The sequence below is a fragment of the Sebastes umbrosus genome, chromosome 23 (assembly GCF_015220745.1).
Source record: "Sebastes umbrosus isolate fSebUmb1 chromosome 23, fSebUmb1.pri, whole genome shotgun sequence".
Taxonomy (NCBI): Eukaryota; Metazoa; Chordata; class Actinopteri; order Perciformes; family Sebastidae; genus Sebastes; species Sebastes umbrosus.
Window position 1 is genome coordinate 17,683,186 of NC_051291.1, and position 25,920 is coordinate 17,709,105.

The following is a 25,920-nucleotide window of genomic DNA, read 5'->3' on the forward strand; positions in this document are numbered from 1 at the left end:
AACGTGAGCGAACAGCATGTGTACTCTCTGAACGACAGCTACTGTAGGATAAAGTACCTGACTTCCAGTTGTCTCTGGAAAACATCTTTCTTCAGCTCCTCATATTTGTCCTGCAGGGCCTTTGTTCTGCTATCCAGCTCCTGGAGGACCCACCAGCAGTATGAACATTAGATCACATATCAAGAATATCAGCTCTATGATGTCAATTTAATTGAGCTCAGGCTACAGGCAAAATACCACTGTTTTTTTCCCCCTCATTTCTTAGCGTCTGATCCAAACTCAGCATCAGCTCCAACAGCCTTCTGCTTTGCACATGGATTTTCCTGTTTTTTTTTAAGACTCATGAACTGTCTTTTAGTGTATTGATGAAAAGTTCTTCAATTGTTTGAGCAGTAAAAGTAATTTTCAGTGCTTTGACTAGTTCTAGTTTGATGTCTAAAATGTAATTCCTGCACAACAAAGATAGGTTTGACGCTTAACATCGTTGAATAATGTTGGATTCCACTGAATCAGTTTTGCAAGCACGAGTATGAACGTAAACAACTGCGACTAAACCAGCTGTTATCAATTCAACTTGATAAATGTAATGCGCTTTAAAGCTAGTGTGTGGTTTTTCCTCCAGTATCCATCTACTGTACATACAGCAAAACAATTAGAAATGTATGCGAGGACTCTGTAATGAAACGCATAGCTTATTAATCACATTTGACAAGCGTGTGACAGAGAGAGAGAGAGAAGAAGGCAAATTGTTTCATAGAGTTAATGTAGGTCCAACAACAGCGTATTGTTTCAATAGCAATGGGAAAAGGGACTCATAAAAAGGCCCCTTTACACATACACTGTGACAGAATAAATAGCCTGAGCTGTTCTAGTAGAGGCAGCAGCTTCTGCTATTCAAATAAACAGATAAAGGCGTTGCTGGTATGAATATTATTTGACCACACACTTCTGATGTTGTGCTTTTTAAGAATGAGTCCCGGTGCTGTGCGTGTGTCCACAGCAGTGGTGCAATGCCCACTCAATACTGACTCGATAATTCATGTCGCGAGCAGCAGTCCAAATGCTGCAACTGTTTACTACAACACTGGCTCCCTGTAGAGAATCAAACCAGCATGCGTCGCTGCTTCTAGGAGTATTTTTTTTAATGTAAATTCACTTTGTCAAAGTTCGCTTTTAATGCAACCCTAACACAAGGACACACGGGCATCTCCAGGGTAAATTGGATAAATCTTTTCCTGTTTGTTTGGTCTGTTGAAGGTCAACCCACGAGCCACCTTCACTCAAGGGCACTGTAGTTTTTATGTGGAGAAGATACTATCCAGAGGCATGAAAGCACAATTGTAGTACATTTTAAATGTGTTGTTTTTGCGAACAGTAATTAAACGGTAGTTGCATAACAACCTCAAAAGTATTCAAAAACCCCAAAAGTTAATTAAAGCTGCGGAATTTATTCAGCAAGCTCAAAATCTAGCCCTGTTTTGCCATTAGGCAGCGGAATTTTTATGAAGTTTGATTATTGGAGAATTGTGAATGCGACGCTCCTCGAGACTACCCTGAGGGACTTATGTTAGTATTCTTGATTTTCTTCAACACTATTGCAGAGTTGTAATGCCGGTGATGCAACAGCTACTGTAGCTGCATTGTGGCAGACTTATGATAAACTAAATAATACACGTAATGCAGTATTAATATGCCCTACAGCACCCTACAGAGTATGCTTGGAGAAGATACTGGGATTCTAGTATGATATACGAATGGTCTTATTTCTTACTGTAAATGTCTTCCTTCATCATCATCATTTAATCATGTATATTATAATACAGTGTGAGCGTTATTACATTGCATTTTTGAGTTGGAGTGGGAGCGAGAGCTTTTAAAAGGGACTGTATGTAAGTTTTTACACGTTTTTTAATCGTTTTTTTTATTGCCAATGTGGGAGCAGGTTGTAACCTAACCTAAAAAATGAGACCTACCACCACTTTCTGGGTTTCCTCAATCGGCCTGTAGACTGCCTTTAATGTGAAGAATGTGGGCCTGTTTTTTCCGGGAAAATCTAACGGATGTGACGTCATGCTTGCTCGTGTATATCTGGTGAAGCCCGTCTTGCAAATCAGGAATGTGCCTCACTGTTTTGACCGATGCTCGTTCGTGTCTACGTAGTGCGAGCACATGCGCAAGCAACAGGACGCTGACTATCGTTGACTTAACGGCCACAGGTGTCACTGTTAACAAGCAATTTCTGATTCTTACATATAGCCCCTTTAAATAATATATTTGACTGCTCTGTTATGCATTTTGCTACGTGATAACCAGCCATTATTAACTTAAATTTGCCCTCTTAAAACAAAAGTTAAAAACCCCTCTCCAGCTGTGACAAGGATTAAAGCTTTTTCAACTCATATGCCATCATTTTATCTGAATGGGACATTGTAATATAAAAACGTTTAGCTTCAAAAAGAGCCAATGGCAAGTCATCATATAGAGGGATTAAGCCTGGATGGAGGCTTTAAGTAAAACTCATAATGTATCCTCTCTGAAGACCGCTGTTGCAGTGTAGTAATCCACGTCTCTGAAACTACACCTGGATGGTGCAATGATGAACTTACAGCAGGTTCGGGCTCAATCTCATTCTCTTTCTCCAGATACTGCTTCTCCTCCAAGAGACTGCATAAGGGCGAGGTGAGGAGAGGTGAGGAGAGGTGAGGTGAGGTGAAGAGGAGAGGAAGAGAAAATTGGGAAAAGAAAACAAAAAGTGTTGGTAAGAGAAACAAATAACATGTTTCAGTTCCTTGTTAAACAGAAAGAGGAATGAAAGTGGAACGGGAATTTACATTTTTTAAATTAGAATGGTGTGCAGTTTCCAGTTGACCAAACCTCATGCTAAATTCGTCTTAATTGAAAGAGAAAGCATGAAAAAAGAGGATGCAGTGGGTGTCAAACATTTTAAATTTGTTGCTATGAAACCTTTCTACTATAAAAAGATCACATCTTGGACACACATACTGTATAAAAGAAGCAGTATATACTGTATACACAAGCTTTCTCATGCACAAACACAAAGAATCATAAATTAAGTACCCAGCACGGTAGAAATGTGCATATGAAAACATAATTTCTATGAATTTTTCATCGCCCTGCGGCGCACGCCATTTGATTAAAGTTTGTATGAAATAATTTCGAGTCAGCTCTGTCATTGTGAAAAAAAACCTTACAATAGCACATAGTGCGCTGCTACACGTTTCACAAAGTAAATGATATTAATCTTCCTGACAAGTTGATATATTGGATATTAACTGATACACAGAGAAAGCTGTGTGAATGCTAAAATATGTGACTGGAAAAAAAAAGTGCTGAATTCCTACATATCTGTTTGGCTGAAGATAAAGGACGCAAAGATTTAAAAAAAAAAAAAAAGAAGGCATATTTGCATGGTGAGCATCTGCTTGTCACATGCAGACCGCTGGCCATTTTGGACAGGAGAGGAGAGGAGGAGAAGGGAAGAAGAACAGAGGGGAAAGTCAGATAGAGGGAAAGAGATTGGGGCTGGAGGGGATGAAAGAGAAGAAGAAGAAACGGAGATGATGAGAGAGCTCACCACCAAACACTGTCACAAGCAATATGCACACCCAGTGTCTAATCCTGTCTATTACTGCATCCTCTGAGAATGCTCTGTAAGTGGTTTTCATTTAATATTTCAATTACCGCTGGGCCTTCAACTCCCTTCCTCACTGTGTGTGCTCTGCACTAAAAATCACTGTATCCTACAGATCATATCTTTGCAGTGCAGTGGTGAGTTTATGTGCTGCGAGTGGTTTAATATTGCTGAAGCGATCCGGGGTCAAATGCAATGCAGGGAAGATGAGAAAATAGATCTGCTTAAGAAGCATTAGGAAAATTAGAGTTTAATTCACTTATTTTTTATTTCCTCCTCTGATTTTCTAGGACACAGCTGTGAGCTGATTACTTACTTCAACTAGTTTCAGTGCTCACAGTTGAATTGCTGGATCTCTGGTGCTTAAACTTCAATGCAGAATTCAACATTGCAACACTGAAACTGATCACTGAAGTGATTTTATCGCTTACCCTTTAACTGCTTTCAGCCTCTACGCATCAACAGTGACAACTAAATTTTACCCTTCAAGTGACAGCTCACGTATACCCCAAGTGATATTTCACCTGCTGTCACTGCTTACACACCGATTGACACTTTAACTATCTCGGGTGCTTCAACTTTTCAACATTTCGACTGCTTTCATAGTTTACAGTTCAGCTACTTTCATTTCAAACAGATAAATGGACAATTTGATTGCCTACAGGGCATAGAAACTTGCCTAGGGGCACTTCATCTGAAATTTCAGTTGCTTTCATCATTTACAATTCAACTGACATTTCAACTACTTTCATCAAAAATAATAACAAAGCAAGGAATCTCTGTCTGTATGTACATATGTGTGTCCTTCATATATCCCAAGAACCGCTCGTCCGATCTACTTCACACTTGGTAGGTGTATAGCCGGGGACCCAAGAAAGTGCAGTGTCAAATTTGGTGCAATTTGGATATGTGACAAGTTTAATATTAATGAACTCTTAATGAAAAAAGCGAATGAAGCGCGACTTCAGGGCTCTGTGGACTGAGTCGAGCATGTCCTCATTGTTCACTTTTACTGCTGGATGCTGGATATATTAACATTAAAAACCAAACTGTTCTTCACTTCCCTGGAGTCAACGAGCGTTGAGCGGTTCTCGACAATGCTGCAAGCAGCACTTCCAGAACCACGCAATCGGCCCGCTCCAAATGGGCACGCGTTCCCGATGGCCACGCGCTCCGAACGGGCACGCCCCCCGACAAAGCTGCAAGGAGCACTACCGGGAGCTAATCAGCCTTTTCCCAACGGCCACGCCCCAAACGGGCATTGCACTAGTCTCTTTAAATTACATAACATTTTTACCTGTTTACAGTCTTTGTAACTGCAATTTTTTACCATAAGCACACTTCGATTTTCTTCAGAAAATTTTTCCTTTTCTAGTTTTTGCTTGTGACTTACTGGTTGATTTTACTTTCTCATGCCTTTAAAAAAAACTATTCAATCCCAGCAGGAAACATTGCTCTATGACATATTCAACATGTAACAAGGGGCCGCTCACAAGTAGACATTGTTTTTGTTTTCAGGGGCCAGAAGCCAAAATGTTTGGGAACCACTGGTGCATGTTATCACGTTGCTTAGCAGTGTTCCAGTAACCTCCCTTTGGCCCTTGAAAAGAGGAGTTTGTGTACAGAAAAGTGGGAGACACTCGAGTGAGTGTGTTATTTTCCAGTTCTGTGGGTGTGTGTGTGACCTTTCGGACGTACTGATAGTGGTGTTGAGTGAGTTAGGGGGAAGGAAAAAAGAGAAACCTGCAGCAGAAAAGAGGAAAATTGGTTGCGATGTGAAAAGAGACTCGTGGGAGCTAAAGGAAAGGATTAGAAGAGGGGGAACAGAAACAGACTCCAGGACTGATGTCAAAAAGCTAAACCAGAGCAGAGAGCTCAGACAAGTAAACACGTTACATCCAGAGCAAACATAAAAATCCACTTAAAACTGGTATTTTTGTCATGAACTGTGTACATCAAGTTTTCCCCATGAGATAAATCTTTGAAAAATGTGGCTACTGAAACAGAAACAGCATTTAAGGTAATGGCAAAAAGCTATCCCCGGTAACAGCACCTATACTATTTATGTTTCTTCACCTTCACCTCCCTCTAAAGTCAATGAAAACTTGCGAAGATGCTGCCTCGGGCGGTCACCTCAGTGTTTGGTCCCTAGTTACTTCCTGTGTGTGTGTGATTGCGTGCATATGGTCTCTTACTGTACACACTTCTCACTTCACCACTCCAGTTTCACTTCTGTGTTTTGTCCTTACTCTCTCCTCTGTCTCATGGGTTCCTGTCAGTTGTGTGAATCATCCGTGTGTGTGTACGTGAGACCAAACTCCAGCCAAATATGAGAAAAGTTTGTAATAGATGTATTTTCTTGAATCAAATGTCATTTTTCATTTGACTCATTTGACATTTGATTCAATATGTGACTGAAAATGAAACTTGCAGCATGAGTGATTGCAATAATAACGTGTATATATATATATACACATACACAAATACACACCACTCACCATTTCAGTTGGTACTGTGTCTTGTACTCTCTGTCCTCAGCAGCTTCCAGTTCATTGTATGCCTGGAGGAGCTGTTGCCTCAGTTCATTGACCTCACTTTCAGGCTCCACAGAGGCGCCCTGCTCCTCTGTTCTCTCCACCTCAGCCTGCAGCCTCTCCAGCTCAGCACGACACCTCTTTGCCTCTCCCAAAAGGTGCATCTCAGAATCCTGGGCACTATCGGATGAAATGATGATTTGAAGTATATGGTATGCAGCATACAGATTTTATATCCTTCCTGCTTGGTACATTTACACATATTCTAACAGTCAAAAACACAGTTAAAACAGTAGAGTTATAATTTTATGTCATTATTTCTACATGAGAATGTGACAATACCCTCTGCTTTTACTTGTTATCACAGGTTTTCATGTTATATTAAAACACTAATGACTGGATCTCGTGACTGTTCAGGGGAAACTAACCAATGACTATAAAATAAATCCATATACCTTTAGTTAAATGGCATATAACAACAAATAATCTAACCAGCCTTAACTCTCGTCTGAATCCATTTTTTCACAGAAGCTGTGGTAAAATACGAATGTAAACATACAGTAGCTGCTGATTTCCTTAAGCCAATTAGCTTTAATGTGCACATTCAGATTGCTTTCTTCTTTTCACACGAAATCACGCAATGATGTGTTGAGTAGACAAGAAATTGGGGTCTCAAAAGTTAATTTCACTTCATCTATTATGTGCCTTGGTGGCGATTTTGAGAATCGGTGTTCCATTAAGGATTTGATAAAGCTTAAAAAGAAGTGTGTTTTTGATTGACTCTCAGCCTATGACAGTCAGTTGTGGTGGTTAATACTGCCTCAGTTACATCCTTGCTTTCACCTCTTTGCTCCCATTTCTGGCTCCACTAACTGAGTGAGAAGTGACCCCAACCAAAGTGTCCCTTCAGAAGTCAGTGGCTTGTCACAGATGCTACTTCCGCACTTTTTTCCAACAGTATGTGAGAGCAGGACAACCAGATCTGATAAGGAGTCTTCTTCAAGGACGCTTCAGTTGGACGGATTTTGGCTGTCACAACATCTCCACTGTGCTGTATTTTCAGCATCTTTTGCAGTCGTAACGCACCTCCAAAATATGAAGGTGACAAATGAACTTGTGTTTCCACAAGAAAACGTACCGCTTCAGAGTGTCATGGAGTAGCCTGTAGCTGGATTTCAGTTTGGATACTTTGGTCCGGTTGATTTTGCCAAACGACAGCAACTGAGGAGCACGAAAACAGAAATATTACAAATCACATGGACATGAAAAACAAGTTTGTTAAGAAGAATTTGCAGGTAGTACACAATTGATTGAATCTTTCAGTATCTCACGATTCGATAGTTGATTCTCGGGGGTCACGATTCAAAATCGATTCTATAGTCAGTACATAGGGGTGCTAATTTCAGCATCTACTCCAGTCCGCTGTGCGCCAATAAGACAGTGCGGTAAATTATGACCTGAAAGCATTATGGAGTTTTTTATATTTGAAAAAGGTTATATCTACTGATTTATTGATGCTAAACTTACACAATTAAACACTTTTTACTAGAACGTTTAGTATTTCTTAATTCTCAATGACTTCTAGAATAACACGTTCAAGTTATACAAGAAATAACAATGCTGCCTGTTACATAAATAACATTGGTATGCTAGATCCCTTTACATTTCTCAGAAACTTGCCGATTTCAAAAATAAATTGTACACAAAATAACACTGTAAAGCTGGTATTTTGTGTGATTTTTCAACAAATCACTCAATAATGCCTGACACGACTTTGACTTGGTGTGTAGGACTACTGTCCATCAATAAAATATGTCGTTTTTCGTGTAGAAGTTGTGAAATGATCAGATTCTTACAAGATAAGAATCTGTATTCGTACATGAATCAATTTTTAACCAACCCCCTATATGATTATTGATGGTTGACAGCAGCTGGAAATGTGTAACCCATATTTCCAAACGCCTATCAGCATATGATTGGTGGCTGGGTTTTAAAAACTTCCCGTGTCAATCATCCACATCTGAGCAGTCCAGCTACAGCCAGACATTACAGCAGTCCTAAACTGTTTGGCTTCATTCAGCTAAGTTGGCAACAGATCCTCCTGCACGGGTCTGCCAGCTCAGGTTGCACCATTTCAAAGTCTTTGATCTGACCCCAGAGCTGCCAGTATAAAAGCTAAGACATTAATAGAATAGCAGCGGAGATCTCTTGCTGCCAGACAGAATATTCAATAGGACGATATTGCTTTGAAACAGATACAATTCTGACCGCAGTAAGCACTTTTGTAATATTGTTCAGTGACAAAATTAAATTCCAGGAGTTGAAAACTAAATCACTAGAGAGTCCAAAAGAGTTTCAAATTTCATAATAGTCAGAACTTTTCTTTGACAAATATTGCTTTATTTCTGCTGTAATACGCTCAAACTTAGTTACTGTTTTAAGAAAAAGCTCTTTTATATGTGCCAGGACTCAAAGTGTGATCGACCACAACAAAGCCCAACTCCCTGATGTCTTTAAAGAGTATTTGACCCAAGTTGGGCTGAACAAACCGTAATCATCACAGCAGATATCACAGTATCAGGACACTTTATCACAATCAGTATAAAAAACAAACCCTCCAACTATCTCCCAATCTCAAAAAGGAGAAGAAAAATCATTGGGAATGGCCCATATATAACGTCAGATTACAGGTATACCATTAGATGATTCTAAAAGAGATACACAGCTGTGAAACCTTGGTAAAAAGGGAAACAAAAACAAAGCAAAGAGAAAGATATCAGGGTCAACGGCATTGCAAAAAAGGGAAAATTATCACTAAGAGTTGTTGTTAAATTTCTCTCCGTGGCGTGTGTAAACAGTGATAGAGACGGTGTTGTTCCCTCTTATCTTCGGAGCCAGGTTGGTAGAGTGGGGAGAAATGAGGGATAGCCTTGTTTGTATCAAAGAGCTGCAGAACTGTGGATATCTCAGGTCAGACTGTGTAGCAGGTAATCTAACGGCAATGAACGCACACAAACGCTCCGATTATATACACACTGATAACTCGCCCAGACTTCAAACATTAGGGATAGCCGATTATATTTTTAGATTCATTTAATTATACTGTTTATCCGGCTATTGTCAAATGCGCTCGCGACCACGTTCCAAGGGCTGAAAGGACGGAGATATGAGCGTTGTGAATGATGTAGATTAGGCCTCTCGTTAATATGATTTACTCAGATGTTTTCCAGTCACTTTGCATTAGCAGTCACCCAAGGTCAAAGACCTAAAAGCATAACACCTGACACGTATTATATGATCTGTGTTTTAAAGCATTTCAAGAATGGTTAAATCTCTCACTGTTAACATCTTGCAATGGTAAGGGTGTCATCTGGTCCGGATTGATCCCTTCAACTCGTCGTGTAATCTAATATTAAGTTCTTAAAAAAAGAACATTACGGGAACACGCACAATTATCTCATCGCGCTGAAACTAAATGACTACAAAATGAATTTGAGGGCTAAATAACACATCAAATATGTTGTGTTTTCAGCGACGCAGATGATGCGACAGACACCCTGGACATTTATCTAAGAGAAGCAGCCTGAAGCGGTTTCAGGCAGCCTCTCTAATTCTGGTGCCAAGACTTATCTTCAGCAGTATAGGAGGCTTTTTCTTTTTATGGGCCGGCTGCATAAGGCTCACATGTGGCAGACCATCTTTTGAAGTGCGATAGAGACAATCACTGGAAGATATTTATGCAGGCACATGGACGCACATACCTGTCCATCTACCCCCCCAGAGCATGTGATTTGTACCGCAGAGCAGCAATAAACCCTCCAGTAATACGAGTGTGTGGTGCAGCAGGTATAACAAAAACAACCTGTGGGCTTTAATCCTCTGCACCCTCAGGGAGAAAAATAATGACCATGGATTCCACAGTGTGATGGAGAGAACCATCATCCCCCTCTATCTGTGTGTGTGTATCTCTACCTTCATGTCCTCATATTGACTGTTTGAACTGGAGACGAGCCTACAGCGAGATTGAATCACTTTGTTAGAGGGAGAAGAAGTTTTGTGCTGTAATATTTTCCTTTCTGGGCGAGTTTCCTCCATCAGCAGGGCCGAGAGCCACTTCGGTAGATGAAATCAATTATCGGAAACTGTGCTGCTTCTCTAGAAATATGACGCGCGCATGAGACATCCAACGCCTCAGAAAGAAAATCCAATTTCATAACCCGTGGTTATGAATCACATAATACACAATAGCAGTTGCCATGTCCCAAAAAACAAATAAGCAGTGTCAAGTTAAGGATCTTACTATGATTTTATAACAAGACTCCAAGCATAGGGCTAACATCCAGACTGTAAATTACACAAAGAATCGTTCACTCTGCATTTTAATAGCCTGTATTGCTTAATAATATCTATAAGATGCTTCATGAAATTGGCCAATGTATGAATAATGTTTGTGGGGGAGTACAATTTCAATTAAGACAATCTAAAAAACACTGAAAATGACCACATAACCACATCCTCATTACAGGCATGTGTATTGTTTATTCATTTATAATCCGTTCCATCAATGGTGACATCGCAGCAATTAAATATCTAATAGATTTTACATTAAGTTATCATTGTGTAACTTCACCGACAGCATGGGGCCACAGAATGGAGTGGTGAGGACGAAAAGACTGGGTACAAACTCATGTTAAAGTACCTTTAGGCAAGTCACTTTCTGTAAAATAACAATTTATTATTCCAGTTTTCTGGCCTTTGATCTTTCTATGGAGGAGACAAGTGGAATATAAATTGTCATGTGGGAAAATAAAGTTGTTATGGATGTCCTGAGCAGGTTTTCTAAGGATGTATATATCAGTATAAACCCCTCACCTCATCTAATGTTCAAGGGCATCCCAAAACAAGACATTTTTGACATTTTATGCTACCAAAATAAAGCATTTCCCTTCATTAATAAACAAAAGCCTTTTACACACAGTGCTAAATGTGAGAGAATCATTAAGCAGCACAAAATAAATAAGAGAGCAGCCAGCAGTTTCAATTAATGATGTCCACGCTGACGGCTCGTGAGGCGAGCGGAGCCATTTGGGGTTTTATTAAAAAAAAGGCTGTTTTGCATTTATTTCAGTGACATGCTGCAGGTGTTTGAACTCGCTTTTGAATTTCCATATTTTGTTCATGCGAGAGATGAAGAGAGGCTGTCTTAATGCAGTCCAAACTTTTACTGACACAACACAGGAAAGTATTGCGTCAGGAAAGGACACTGTGATGAAAAAAACACTTAAGAAGAAACCAATATAGGAAAACATTAAAGATATAATATGATACAGGCTATTTTCTTTATGAAGCACTATTTATCCATCACGACATATCTTCTTTAAATTGATTTGGCTTTACTCATTTTAATGTAGATCTATTCTGAGTTAATTGTGCCATCTGCCTGTATTATGTAGGAAAAATTATATATTGAATCATGACAAAGTACTAGCAGGTGCTCAATATTATGGAAAGGGATTCAACAAAACTGATTCTGAAAAGTGAAGCCAAGGTGGAAGTGCCTTTTAAACTTGCATTCTTTCTAACAGCCAGCAGGGGGCAACTCCTCTGGTTGCACAAAGAAGTTTGATTGTATAGGAGTCTATGAGAAAATGACCCTACTTCTCACTTGATTTATTATCTCAGTAAACATTGTAAACATGAGTTTATGGTCTCAATCACTAGTTTCAAGTCGTCTTCAATACAAATTATGGTCCCATTTAGAGTCAAATAGACCATAAAGCAGGGTATGCTTTAGGGCGTGACTACCTTGTGATTGACAGGTCGCTACCACGGTGTTGTCCAGTCTGGATGTTGTCGTCTTACAACTCACAATATGTTTTCAGTTCATGAAAGTTAGTTGTAACATTTTGGTTGCCTAAGGGGCTGATCACACAGAGACGTGTCGCTACAGGCAAAATCAAAAATGGATTGGCAAAGTGTGTCAGGAAAAACAGCGTGATGGGCCTGTGAGCTTGCAACCAGGTGATGATTAATGAAAAAATGTATTCTCTCAATTTCTCTCTGTCACTCTCAGACAGTAGCCTACATAAAACTATCACGACATGAGATATGAATTCACCCTTTCCTCCGTTGCTTTCTCACAGTCCAATACCCTACCACATCTACGGGCATCAAAACAGGAAGGACGGGATTAGGTAGTAACGCCCGCCTCTTGCTTGATTTCATTGGCAGCCTGGGCCAAGTTTGACATTGACAAGCGCGGAAAAGTTGAAAATATCGTAACTTTTTTGTGCGTCTAAAAACTGCTCGAAAAATGCGCCCTGCGGCGCAAGTCAGGATCGCACAGCAGGCATGTTGTACCATAGAAAAACTGAGGTTTTGCTTTTCTAGTGTTGCATCTCTTTGTGATCGGGGCCTATAACTGTCGTTCGGCGTCCGGTTGTACTTAACTCCACCCTCTCGTGTCACTTCTGGCTCCAAAAAGATCAAGATGGGGACAGCCAAAAACCAAGATGGCGACGGCCAAAATGCCAAACCCGAGGCTTCAAAACCGTAGTCCACAAACCAATGTCACGGTGACTACGTTTTATACAGTCTATGCTTGTTAATAAAAAAAACAAGTTGATTGTACTAATTGAAACAAACCCTCTTTATTGCTGCTGTTTAATGATGGATTTTACATTAATTGTGCCCACCTGAGCCTTACTTGGAACTGCAGAGTGACTGATAGAGTTGCCAATTTTCAATAAGGCTTTGGGAATCTGAACTAGGTCAAGGGGGACAAGGCCTTTCAATTGTATGCTGCGGACATCCAAAATCACAAAACAACATAGCGTGAAAAAGCATCACCCTTGCATCAGTTGAGTGGATAGTTCCTGTGCACTGAGTCATTTCTCTCTTCAGGGAAATGAGCAGACTTCAGAGTGAGGCAGGACGGCACCATGCACTGACTGCAGGCAAAGGACCTACCTCCTCTCTCTATGTCCCTCCCTGCCTCTCTTTCTTCCCCTCTCCCCCAAAATCTGTCTGCATCTCTGTGGTTATTCACATTGCTGCTGATACGGTGCTTTGCATTACGCAATAGTACTGCCCCTCCCATCCTTTCTAAGTCAGCACCCTCCCTCCCTCCCTCTCTCTCTCTCTCTCCCTCGTCCTGATATTAATGACACAGCTATCTGAGGCAGCAGCGGCAGTTCCCCTGCGCTCTCCCTCCTGCAGGCTGTGCTCATACACACATACACTCTCAAACCAATAGGATACTGGACATACGTTCACACAATCCTATACTTACAATCTTGCCGCTGCGGGCACTCACTCGCACACTGCATTCAGACACTTTGAGTTCATATCGGAGGCAGACTTTCACTTTACACACACTTATTCCTGCTTTGCAAATCTCTCACTGAAAAATGAGGACAACTGTGTTTTGCTTTTGTGCCAGTCTCCTGCTTACAGCCACCTTGGTGCCGCGCACCAGCCAGGCAGCGGACTTCCCCGTCAACTCACCCCAGAGATGGGACACTAGAGGACCCTTTTCTTTGGGATCGGACTCTGGGACTCCCACCTCCTGCCCCATTAAACTGAGACCCTCGGGCCAGTGTGGGAGCTCTGGGGCCAGGGCAGAGGATGGGGAGGACTGCCCTTACCAGATCACCCTGCCTCCCCTCACCATCCAGCTGCCCAAGCAGTTCAGGCTGCTGGAGAAGACGATGAAGGAGCTGCAGAGCCTGAAGGAGGTGGTCAACAAGCTGAAGAGCGGGTGCCAGGAGTGCCGCGGGGCACAGGGCAACGGGGCTTTTGGAAATCAGCAAGCCGACCAGGGACAGACGCAGGTCCCCCTTCAGAGGGGGGTTGCTGGGGAACAACTGAGGCTGGACCCGACAGGACAGGACGTGCAAGGTGGGTCCAGCCGAGAGGAGAGGGGAGATGGGATGGTCCCTGGAGCTACTGTGGACGCTGCTGGACTGGGGCATGGTTCTATTTTTGGGAAAATTACACCGAGCCCGAGCAGTATGCAGGAGATGCAGGTAAGAGGTGCAGTTTCTTCTCACAAAAAAAAAGACAATTTTTAACACTTTTAAATTGGAAAATGCAGGATTTTACCAAGGAATGAGTGCTATTTCTTTTTTTTTTTTTTTTACAAATTATACATCTTTTTATAAATTTCTCATGACTGATATCAATAAAAGTTTGGTGAATCGTTTGTCAGCCTAATCTAAATTAGCGTAATCAATAGTTTTGGTATTGTTCAAACTAAATCAGTACACGTTCTGTACCATATAAACATAATTCAGGGGTCTCTCTGTACCAACAGTGCAATAGTGGCACTGCACCAATTTTCATCAAAGCCGTGTAAATCCCCAATAAGCCAGTATCATTATCAGCCTTGTGAAGATTTTAGTGACACTGACCTAAACAAACTCAACTAGAATGTGCTTTATAAACACTGTAGGAGGCTAAATTTGCCCAGTCAAATGTACCCAGCTGGAATGTAAACTGGCCAGATGTTAAAAGACCTGTAAAGTCCCACCTGGCACCAATCCACCAGGGAAAATTCCTGGTACTGTAAACAGGGTGGGGAACCAGTGTTATCCACCAGCCTAACGGCGGTACATTTTTTTTTTGTTGCTCTGTCTGGCAAGTTTTGTTGACTCTCAGCCACTTTGGCAGACGGCCAACCATCACGCAGACTCGTTCCTGTTCTAAAATTCAAATTGGCTGGTAAAACAATGAAGGAGGCCGGTGACTTCAGTAATCCACCTGCTTTGTATTCAATGCACATAAATAATTTCCTCCCCCGCGCCCTTTCCCAGGTGAAGCTGAATAAGATGTCAGCCAGCCTGCGCAACGCCAGGAACCAGATCTCGGCTATGCAGGGTCGTTTTGAGGGGCTCAACCTGCTCAACATGGACAACGTGCAGGCGATGGTGGACAGGCGGGTGGAGAACATCTCGGGAGTGGTCAGCAAACTCAGCTCCACCTGCACGACCCAGTGTGCAGTATCAAACACCCCTCAGTGTAAGCCTGCTCTCACTAAGATTACTTTGGATGCATTCTCTTTTTTTTTTTTTGTTATTTTGAATGCTCCAATCTTTTTCTCCATTATTTTGCTCCCTCCTATCTTACATTGTCATTTGAAAGCCCTCTCCATCTTCTCAGCTATTTACTATACATGTATTCTCTTTTCGACCCTATGTGTTTTCTATTGTTATATTCCATTCTGTTCCATCTTTGCCATTTCAAAGATACCTCTCCTCTTCTCATATATTCCATTTGTTGCAATCTTTCTGAGCTAAATCAAGATGCCCTCTCTCTTTTCCCTTCTCTTCTCTTCTGCATATGTTGTTATTGTAATGAAACTCCAGCACACACCATACACGTCCAGCAGTTTGAGGTTGTTGTGAGGTGAATTTTTCTGGCATTGGATCTATCCAATTATTCCTAAGTGGACATGGTGACTTGTAATCACTACAAACAACCCAACTCTGGGTGGTCACCTTCACCCAGCGAGGCCTTTCTTTCTGGGAAATGGGAAATGAAATCTTCCAGGCTGACGATGACATTGACAACAGTGGTTTGTTGCGACATGCCTTTTCTATTATGGATATGAGCAACATTAGGTAAAAACATGAGAAAAGGATTATGCTATAGTGAGGCTCTGTCCACGACATCACAATAGCAGAGCCTCAGTCAGCTGAGTGCAGCCATAACAAAATTACCAAAGCAAAATAGCTTTACGTTGAGGTCATACTGTACACGAGTGAAGCAATATGACAACTACGGGTAAAAGAAGAATTTCAAATTACCTCTTATATAACTAATTCAAGTGTCTCGACATTCCACTACTCTCCATATGCAGACACTCAAAAAGGGGAGAGGGAGAAAAAGAGACAGATACTTGGCACCTACGCTACTACATAGTGTGAATATTTAAAGCTGCAGTAGACAGAAAGTTTTTGGCATCATTGGGAAAAGAAATCCATAATAACCTTTCAGCATATTGTAATTCAAGTGTTCTGAGAGAAAATGACACTTCTGCACCTCCTCTGGGCTCTGGTTTTCAGGCTTTAAAAAATCTGGCCTGTGACGGGAGACTTTAGCCAATCACAGGTCATTTCAGAGAGAGCGTTCCTATTGAGTGTTCCTATTGGCTGTGCTCCGGCTGTTGGGCGGTGCTTGGTATTTCGTCAACAGATCTCAACATGGCTGCCGGGTCACAAACTTTCTAATTTTACAGCTAAACAGTACACTACAAGATGTTTCTGAAAACATTTAAGGCGAGAAATAGGCATTACAGTAACAGAATATTGATTCATATTTGATCAGCACTGCCTAGTTTGACCGTTTGATTGGAGTTTGCGAGTGATTGACAGCTGCTCAAAGACGGCAGGCTCCAGCTCGGCTCTGATTGGTTGTCTTCCTCTGGTCTGTGAAATCTTAGCCATTAGGAGCAACGGAGGACACCGGAGGACACAGAGGCACATGATTTTTTTCGGATTACCAAATTTGCTCCATTTCTATGCACTGCAGCTTTAAAAAATAACCTTAAAAAGGCAACGGTTTCTGGATTCAATTCTGAAAAAAGGAAGTTCAGCAGAAACTCATAATGGAGTCTTTGTATAAACGTATCAGTAGGGATTGCAAACTAGCAAAGCATACCAAACATTCCTCCTTACATTGATGTAAAAGCTTATTTGGATGAGGGCACAGTTGAAATGCAGGCCTCTTTTCAGACCAAAACGGAATAATATCCTGATATTGCGTGAGTGAATGTGACACTATATTGGGGCTTTTATGTGGAAAACAGATGTGAGCTTATTCCTAAGTAGATTAGCTGGGACAGTGGTGTGAAGGGAATCCCAGCTTTCTCTCTTCCTCGGTTTTCTTCCCCCTTAAACTTGCCGCTTTCTCCTTCAAACTCTCCTTCAATCCTCTCCCTCATCCTCGGTCTATCTGCTCTTCATCTCTCCTTCATATCTCCACTTCTTCTCTTGCCATAACTTTCTCCCTCTCTCTTTAATCCCCTCTCCCGGTGCCTTACACCACCCCAGCCTCTCTCTTCCTCTGGAGGTCATGCTCTTGAGTGCTCATTCCGGCATAAAACAACTAGCTCTCATTATCTCCTGACAACAACTCAAGGAAGTAATGTGGGCGGCTTTCCCAACATTAGTCACGGATGGCACACAGGGTCAGTAACACTTGTCTTTGCACATCAATCTGTCATGTTGCACTCGAGAGCCGGCAAATTATTCCGCCGCAAGTTAGGAAATCATGCCTGATGGGGTCTGAAGTGAATCCAAAAAGGAGCAGACAAGAAACAGCTGTCGTTACCATGGAAATGGACCAAAACGTAGTGATAAGACTTCTGCAGTTTCACAACATGAGTATAAACAATTGCTGTAATTGCCGTTTTACTCAAGTGATACATCTTATTAAAAAAAAGACATAACAAATGAACATTTTAGATATTTTAGATTAGGTTTTCCTCATACTAATGCCACATCAATCCCATTTTATTTCCAGTGTGAAGTCTCTTAATCTTAAAAATGCTAACACCAGATGCTGAATTAATATGTCCCTCTACTTGCTATGAACACTGGTTGTTTATCACAATGTCAAAAGTGCTTAGTGAAGCAATTCATGGCTAAATGGTTTCCCTGACTCTTGGATAAACTATCCAGCTGCCAAATTGTAGCATCAAATCATTGCGAAAAACTCATTTAAATTCTGTTTTCATCCAAAGCAGGCAGACCTACATCGTGTAAAGATTACATCAAGATAACGTTTTTTTAGAAGACGTCATGTGAGACAGATGTGTATTTCTATCTAGATAGGAGCTGCAGTGATAGATCCTTGGCAAGCAAATGTTTATCATCCACTCGCACATGCGCAGGGATTTATAAAGCAGCCTCGCTGGTGCAGCTCATTAGGCGACACCACACAGTTCAAACAACATTTACACTCAGTGGGTTTAGAAAAAGGCATCTAAGGACACTCAGAAAACACATTTTTCTTACTTTTCCATCCCTTAATCCAAACTACTTTGTTCCAAGCTCAAAACATACAGCAGCTGATGAGGAACACGCAGCTAATAAAACGCATTACCCACACATTTTAGCCCAATGTAGAATTGCAATTTCGCCATCAAGCAAGACTAATGGTACGTTTGTCAAGACGCTTTTTATCACTCACAGCTCGGTGCTGTGAGCGTTCATTTCAACAGCTTTGCCAATTTCTGTCCCTGCTGCAAGCACTAATCTTCACTTTCACTCCTGTAAGACGTATTAGGGCCTAGAGGTGAATGGATAGCAATACATGTTACTGTTCAGCTACATTAACTCAATTATAAACAAAGAATGGATGCCACGGTCCGCTCCGCTGTCAGGAACTGCTTGTCTGCAACGTGGCGACACACAACTTCCTAAAAGGAAAGGGTGTTTCTTTCTGATGCAAGTTTCTTTCTGTCAAGGCAGACAGCAGTCTATTTAAGCTGTTTTTGTGTGGAAAGATTATACTATCACTTTGGGTACACATTTCCTTAGCTGTCTACCGGTTGTCAGAGAGCATGCTTCCTTGATAACAGTTGTCTTCCTTTCATGCCAATCATTTATCTGTGTGCAGTCAGCCAAACCGGCATGGTTGGTCATGAAGTCGTCTCTTTAAGCATGTCAGTTATCAGCCTTTAAGATAGCAGGCTACCGCTTTTTATGGAAGTTAGGAAGCAAATAAGAAGCAACTACCCATTCATTTGACTCAATAGCCACCTCAACAGCCAATCATCCAACAGTCAATTGGACATCCGTTAAGTGGCTGATATTAGAGTTATTTAGGTCAGGCACAGTGCCAGACGTAGTCAGACGAGATGGGATACTGGCTGTCCAGACAGATGGGGACAAATAAGGAGAGGGAGATGTGGAGTGGAGAAACGATAGTCACTTAAAGTGAAGGAGACGCCGAAAGAATTTACAAGACAACACTGTGAATGCCAAGTACAGGCGGAGCCGTTAACGTGACAAGGATGCATTTTTTAACCTCACGCTCGACTCACTGCTTTCCATATGGAGTGATTTACCATCTGCAGCCATTTTGCACACAAAGTATTCTGCTTATTTTGACACGAAAATATAGAAGATGGCTACTAGGGCTGTTCCGAATGCATTCAAAGCTTCTATTGAGCTTTTCAAGTGAAGCTTTGAATGTCTGTCTGTCGTCATATTTTATGATGTCATCACCCTAAACAAATGGGACTGCCCCTTTGTGTGTGGCAAACAGTTTGTGACCGCAGTGAAAATGTTTTTGAAAGGCTAAATGCCAACAAATATGATTGATGTTATTTCGTAGATAAAAACAGGCTGTGAATTTTGGAAAGGATTACATCTATCATTTCTCAATAACCCATCCTTTCTGGACTTGCCATCGAGATTATTATTGTCACCTCACAGCAAGAGGGTCGCAGGTTCAAACCAGCTTGGGGTCCTTCTGTGTGGAGTTTGCGTTTTCTTCCCGTGTTAGCGTTGTTTTTCTCCGGGTTCTCTGGCTTCCTCCCTCAGTCCAAAGACATGCAGGTTAATTGTTGACTTTAAATTGCCTGTAGGCGTGATTGTGAACGTGAATGGTTGTCTGTCTCTATGTGTCAGCCCTGTGATAGTCTGGCGAACTGTCCAAGGTGTACCCCACCTTCGCCCAATGTCAGCTGGGATCGGCTCCAGCCCCCCCGCAACCCTGAATAGGATAAGCGGTTACAGATAATGGATGGATGCATGGATTTTTCAATAAATTTTGACTTCTGGACTGAGGACTGTGACAATTTCAGCGAGGAGAACTGAGCGCCGCGTCGCTCTTTGTGTGTGTTAGAGAGAGCGAGAGAAGGCGGAAGATGTAGGCTACTATTGCATGCAATATTTCTGTAAGTTATTAATGGTAATTTGAATGTCAATGTTAGAAGCTTCAAACTATTCGGTACAACCCTAATAGCTACAGAAAAACACGAACGGTGCTTTTATTTTGTGCACCATTTACTAGTTACGAATACTTTGTCATTTAATCATGAGAGCAGCAAAACCAAAAACTAACAGTACCATGAAGTAGCATTACTGCACATTTCTCCACTCCACTAAACACTATGTGGTCTAGACTTCCCCTCCCTGTACTTCAAGACGTCTGGCCCTCTGTAATCAGTATGGTTCCCCACTACCTTTGCTCTATTATAATCTACCAAGCCACTAAACAGATTTAACAGTATGACAAAACTGTATCAGCAGTGGACTGCGTCAAACAAACGCAGCAGGGGTCCACATGCTGCCTGCCCAATGTCAGGATGATTTAGGCCCCAGGTGCCGAACGTGTGGGGAGGGGGTACGCCTCTCTAATCCACTTTTACACTTTCCCACGTTTTTGACAAGTCTGTTCCTTTCAATTCCCAAATGCTAACTGACAGGGGCCTTTGGACCTTGGTTTTGGATGGGGTCAGCAGCCTGCAGCGCGACACAGGGGACAGGAGCGAGTGTTAGAGAAATGAGTGGGCAGGTATAAAAAGAAATGCAGAAAGTAGTGGAGCTGTATGAAACAGGCCTGTGGTGCAGCACTGGCGAAGGTCACTGACTTTTATTCTTCAACAGTGGCCCTTAGCCTTTCATTTACTTTCTTTTATATTGTAGTCCTGATTGTGATTTCCAGAAGGAGGACATCATGTTGAGAAGCAGAGGATAGGTTAAAGTGCTCTCAAGTGCTTACTGAAAGACAGTGCTCGCTTTTATGCTTGATAACTTGCTGAACATGAGTCACACGTGGAACTGGGGAATAGTCTGGTAACACGTTGGCTAAAGAACATGCTGGAACTGTTTTGTGTTTGAATGCACTGACGTGGAAATTTATGCAGGAATGAAAACTTAACCACAATGGTTTAAGCTGGATTTCCTGCAAACTTATCGCAGTTTCTTTTCCTTTTCTTCACTCTTCGTCAGCCTCAGGGGCTGTTTCTATTACCGTCTCTTGGCTGGGCAGAGAAAAATGCCAGAGCAAAGTGAAAAGATTATTTAATATCATCCCCTTAAAACAGCCCTCTCTTCTCCCCTCTCTTTCTCTCCATCTCCCAGCAGTCATCTTAGCCCCTCGGGACTGTTCAGACTACACTGTGCTGGAAGCGAGGAAGAACGGCGTGTATCGCGTGACCCCTGATCCTCGCAACGGTACATTTGAGGTCTTCTGTGACATGGAGTCTTTTGGAGGTGGATGGACCGTGATACAGCAACGGCTCAATGGGTCTGTCAGCTTCAACCGCACCTGGGCCGAGTATAAGAAAGGCTTCGGGAACCTCAGGTAATAGGCTTCTCTCAAAAGATATCTTGGGGGAATGGGGGAAAACACTTGCTAGCTAAAGCCTGGAAATTCTCAGATGTTGCTTTGAGGTTTGAAGAGACAGTTAACGGTTATATCCAACTGGTATTTTTAGGTCTTAAGGCTTTTAGACACCAGGGGCGTTACGAATAAACAACACAAAAATGCGAAATACTCGCCTGGGAATATTATATGTCTAGGGCTTTTATTGTGAAAAGGTAAGACCAGAAGGAGTGGATCTGGTCTGTGCTGCCTTTGTCAAGGTTGAAAGGAGTAATAAAGTTTGCTGTCCTAGTTCGGACTATAGAGCCTCCGTGCTGTTGTTTCATAAATATAGGGGCAACTCAACCAGTTCCACACAAAGTGATTGGTTGATGCCTTTATTCGTGGCAAGAAAGCTCAGAAAATCAACCTCATTCCATAAAAATATTGTAGTTTTCTTGCCGCGTAATATTCACATTCTGTTTGAAAGTACTTATGACAAAGACAACAGTGTGAAAATAATATACTGGCCGCTAGTGTACAACAGGCTTTATTCTTTAAGAAAAAATAGTGGAGGTGGTTGAGGGATCTGCGTATTTAAGTCATTTACAAACTTTAGTGGAAAATTCTAAAGCTAAATTCCCTGCTATTTGTATGCAAGATAGGAAGCTCATATACCACATAGCCGACATAGGTAGAAGAAGGTGGAGTTCAAATGTGACCACACATAGGTTATATTGTAGGGCAGTTGATGTTGTGTGGCACTGGGAAACTAAAAATCTGAGAAAATAACCCTGAGGATGTCATGTTTTTACTTGTCTCTTTTTAAGTCCCCCAACTTTGTGGAAGTGAAATACTAAAGCACCAGAGTTCCCCTTTTACAAAAAAAACAAGGCAAAACACATCTCTCAAGAAGTTCAACAAGAACAACTTAAAATGTAAGAAAAGATGTTTGAAAAATCAACAACTAAAGCCCAAAGCCTGACAGCAAGCTGCCATGTATTCCCCCACATTGTGGGCCAGTCACTGTGAGCGTTTTATCAACTTCTCAGCCACACCTACTAGAACCTACCATCTGCTCAGGTAACCATAGGGGTGAACTAGACTGATAAAAACCTTTTAAAAAACACACAAAGCATTAATTCAAGATTCTTTTTTTTACTCGTGACAAGCAGAATTGATTTATAAAAACCCGCGCACACACATAAGTGAGCCAACTTTAACAGAATATCTTTTGTTACTAAATAGTTTTACCCTTTCTCCCCCTCCACAACTTGAGAGCGCCCAGTCACTCAGTGCTAAGAGGACCTAACCATGCACACCTGGTCCCACTATCACTGATTGCGCACCACCTGTCCTCACTAGCCTTGATTGCTCACCACCTGCTCTCACTATCACATGTAAAACAACAAAATAAATATGCATTACCACAGTAGAGCTGACCCCTTTTAACAGATAATAAACTTGTTGGCTAAAATTTATGATTTAACACAAAAAAAAGAAAAACAAATGTTACTGTTGGTAATAAGTCCAAGAGAAAATGGAGGGAAGCAGCCTTTTCACACCGACTACTTTGTTTTTCCAGCTAGTTTTCTCTATTCTCCTCTCTGCTCCTTTAGGAAGGAGTTTTACATGCAAATAACCATGGTTACCTCTTGAAAACCATGCCTACAGATCTAGTATAACCTCCCACTGAAAGAATAATCCCTCTTTTACTGTCTCACTACTCTCCCCTTGCGTCTCCTCCCCTCTGGCGATAAATTAATTCAGTTTGAATAACTGTATCCACTTTCTAATCAAGTGTACAAGCATATGAGCTTGTTAATAATCTCTCACTTTGCTTTGTCCTATATCCCCTCCTTCCTCTACCTTTTCCTCCGCTGTAGAGGTGAGTTCTGGCTGGGCAATGACCATCTCCACTTGATGACAAAAGCCAAAGACATGATCCTGCGCATCGAGCTGGAGGACTTTGAGGGTGTTCGGGAGTACGCCAAGTACGATCAGTTCTACGTGTCCAATGAATATCTTCGATACAGGCTGGCTGTCAGTGGATACAGGTATAGATATCTGTGCGTGCATGCTTGTGTGATCAAATATTCATAAATAAGGACTACATTTTAAATATATATCCATGTGTTGTTGTAGTGGGACAGCTGGGAACGCCATCAGCTTCAACAAGCACTTCAACCACGACCAGAAGTTTTTCTCCACGCCCGACCGCGACAACGACATGTACCCCTCCGGAAACTGCGGCGCCTACTACAGCTCCGGCTGGTGGTTCGACGCCTGCATGTCCGCCAACCTCAACGGGAAGTACTACCACAAGAGGTACAAGGGAGTCAGGAACGGGATCTTCTGGGGAACGTGGCACAACATGACGACGGAGTACTACCCTACCAACTACAGGCAGGCCTTCAAAACGGTCAAGATGATGATGCGGCCCAAGAACTATGCCCCTTAAGAGGACAGGTGAATATTAGTATAGTCAGACGCCGGAGAGATAGGTGGACGAACGCAAACAAAGACAGAAAACGGAAGAACAAGTAGACTCATACACATGCGCATAGTCATGCATTTGCACACATTTATGCTGAAAAAGACTATATGCCCTATAGACAGTTTGAATGCAGTAATAACAAAAATAATTGTGAAAAAATTTAACTATGCTATTACTTTTCCCCACTGCAGTGAGTGTGGCCTTCAAAACGTTGGATTAAAATGATGATACTAAAGGACAATGGACTATGAATGATGATGGACTAATAAAAAAAACACACATGCAGTGTAAAGGCCAGCCTCTTTCAGGGGCCATAATATTATACGGGGTGTTACCAAGAGAGATTTTTCACTGTTTCTCTGACATTTCCTCCACTTTCTGTCCTGCTGCCTCCTCCCGCTATAAACCCAGCTGAGACGCAGCACAGCACACAGTAGTAGTAAAAACTAATGAGCTGTCATTTTCTCCGCTCTAAATGGTTTCATAATTAACAGCGGCCACTCAAGTGAGGGATATGAGAGCTGATGATACAGTTTTGAGTGGCTCGGAAATTCATTGTGAGCGACTTCATGCTGGGGTCAGAGTCAAACCGCTTAAAAAATAACTACAGGAAGTGATATACTACACACTTTGGGCAGCAGTGCACAAGTAATAGCTTCTGTGTCGTTTATTTAATTACACTGGGACACTTTGCTAATGTATCATCATCCTATACAATATAAAACACCCCAGTATAAATACGCAGCCTGAGATACATTTCTATTGGATCATGCCCAAGAACATTTTGCATTATTGATGCTCTAGTAAATTCGTCTTGACAGCAGCGACGGAGCAGGACACTGTTGCAAGAAAAACTGTTCCAATTGTATTTCCACCATTAACTCTGGGTGCACTGAACTACTGCACATCTCTTGATGCCATACACCAGTTTTCACATGTAAAAAAAGAAATCCTCCTTCAATCACCACTTGTACAATACCGCCGCCTAATGTTAGAAAACTGTATAGCATCACTTTAATCCATTCTATACACACTGTGAATGAGACGGATGGGGAAAGAAATGTTTAAGGACGTGTACAGTATTTATTTTATTTTGTGAGGTATGATAGCTTTTATATTATACATAGGTCATACAGTACAAGGTCAAATTTGTTGATATTTGAGCAATGATAAAGACATTATTGTGACCATTCATAGTAATTATGTGTGTATTTGGAGCTTTGTGTGTGTGTGTGCGATATTGATCTTTTCTATCATTCATATTCAACCGTCATGCCAAAAAGATATGCACTTTTTATATCAAAAAAATTAATAAAGTTCTAACTACATGGCTGTGTACATTGCAGTGTTTGGTAATCATGTTGATGCCTGCTCATCTTTATGAAAGCATCTTAATGAACGTATACAAAAATGTATACAAGTTTAGCATGAGTAGAAATCCCAAAACTGAAGTGTGGGCTATTTGAAGCCTGTAAAAATGGAGGGATGAGGTGCTGCATGCCCATAATAAATGGGTTAATGACTCAATAAAAGGACTCAATAAAAGGTGGAGTTCATATCAACTGCACAGAAGATGAATGATCAAACTGTGGGCCTGTGACTTTAATGTCTGTTTACTGTATGTGACGATCAAGTTAATAAAAAAAGGATTGTGCTCATTCCACATGATGATTCCACTTGTTTAAACATTAAGGTAAACGTTGTAAGGCACAGTACCAAGTTATATACTATAAACATCAATTTAGCTGGAAAATAAAATGGTGAGGGTTTTTCTTATAATCTTTTCTTGTATGTTTTTAAGTAATTAGAGTAAATAGTGCCATTGCAACTGCCAAATATGATGTTTGTCTTTCCTATAAATCCTCCAAAACGCCATTCACAAGAGAAAATATGATAATTTAACAACATGTGTGAGTCTT

At 41.4% G+C, this 25,920-nt stretch overlaps 2 protein-coding genes across 7 annotated transcripts in view; one reads left to right on the plus strand and one right to left on the minus strand.

Moving 5' to 3' along the window:
* The window catches only part of ccdc146 (coiled-coil domain containing 146), a 54,222-nt gene that overhangs the window by 26,765 nt on the left and 1,537 nt on the right, over window positions 1–25,920 (minus strand). For all 4 annotated transcript variants that reach the window (XM_037760752.1, XM_037760750.1, XM_037760749.1 and 1 more), the window contains exons 3-6: window positions 7,325–7,407; window positions 6,151–6,366; window positions 2,607–2,664; window positions 58–140 (exon numbers count right to left, since the gene is read on the minus strand). In XM_037760752.1, the coding sequence (XP_037616680.1) occupies window positions 58–140; window positions 2,607–2,664; window positions 6,151–6,366; window positions 7,325–7,407 (440 nt within the window). The remainder of the gene's footprint in view (window positions 1–57; window positions 141–2,606; window positions 2,665–6,150; window positions 6,367–7,324; window positions 7,408–25,920) is intronic.
* On the plus strand, window positions 13,360–25,664 carry fgl2a (fibrinogen-like 2a). Of its 3 annotated transcripts, XM_037760755.1 has the most exons (6): window positions 13,360–14,014; window positions 14,057–14,213; window positions 15,000–15,204; window positions 21,282–21,504; window positions 23,391–23,561; window positions 23,650–23,965. In XM_037760755.1, the coding sequence occupies exons 1-6, from the start codon at window positions 13,596–13,598 to the stop codon at window positions 23,963–23,965; spliced, it is 1,491 nt and encodes a 496-aa protein (XP_037616683.1). In that variant the 5' UTR covers window positions 13,360–13,595. The 3 variants fall into 3 exon arrangements, with proteins under 3 accessions (XP_037616683.1, XP_037616682.1, XP_037616684.1); XM_037760754.1 differs by having other exon boundaries at window positions 13,360–14,213; window positions 23,650–25,664; XM_037760756.1 differs by having other exon boundaries at window positions 13,580–14,213; window positions 21,285–21,504.

Excerpts from the sequence above, each read along its gene's own strand:
- fgl2a (XM_037760754.1), top strand. The coding sequence starts at position 13,596 with ATGAGGACAACTGTGTTTTGCTTTTGTGCCAGTCTCCTGCTTACAGCC. Across the intron at positions 21,505-23,390 it reads AAAGGCTTCGGGAACCTCAG|AGGTGAGTTCTGGCTGGGCA; the intron begins GTAATAGGCTTC and ends CCTCCGCTGTAG. Across the intron at positions 23,562-23,649 it reads CTGGCTGTCAGTGGATACAG|TGGGACAGCTGGGAACGCCA; the intron begins GTATAGATATCT and ends GTGTTGTTGTAG.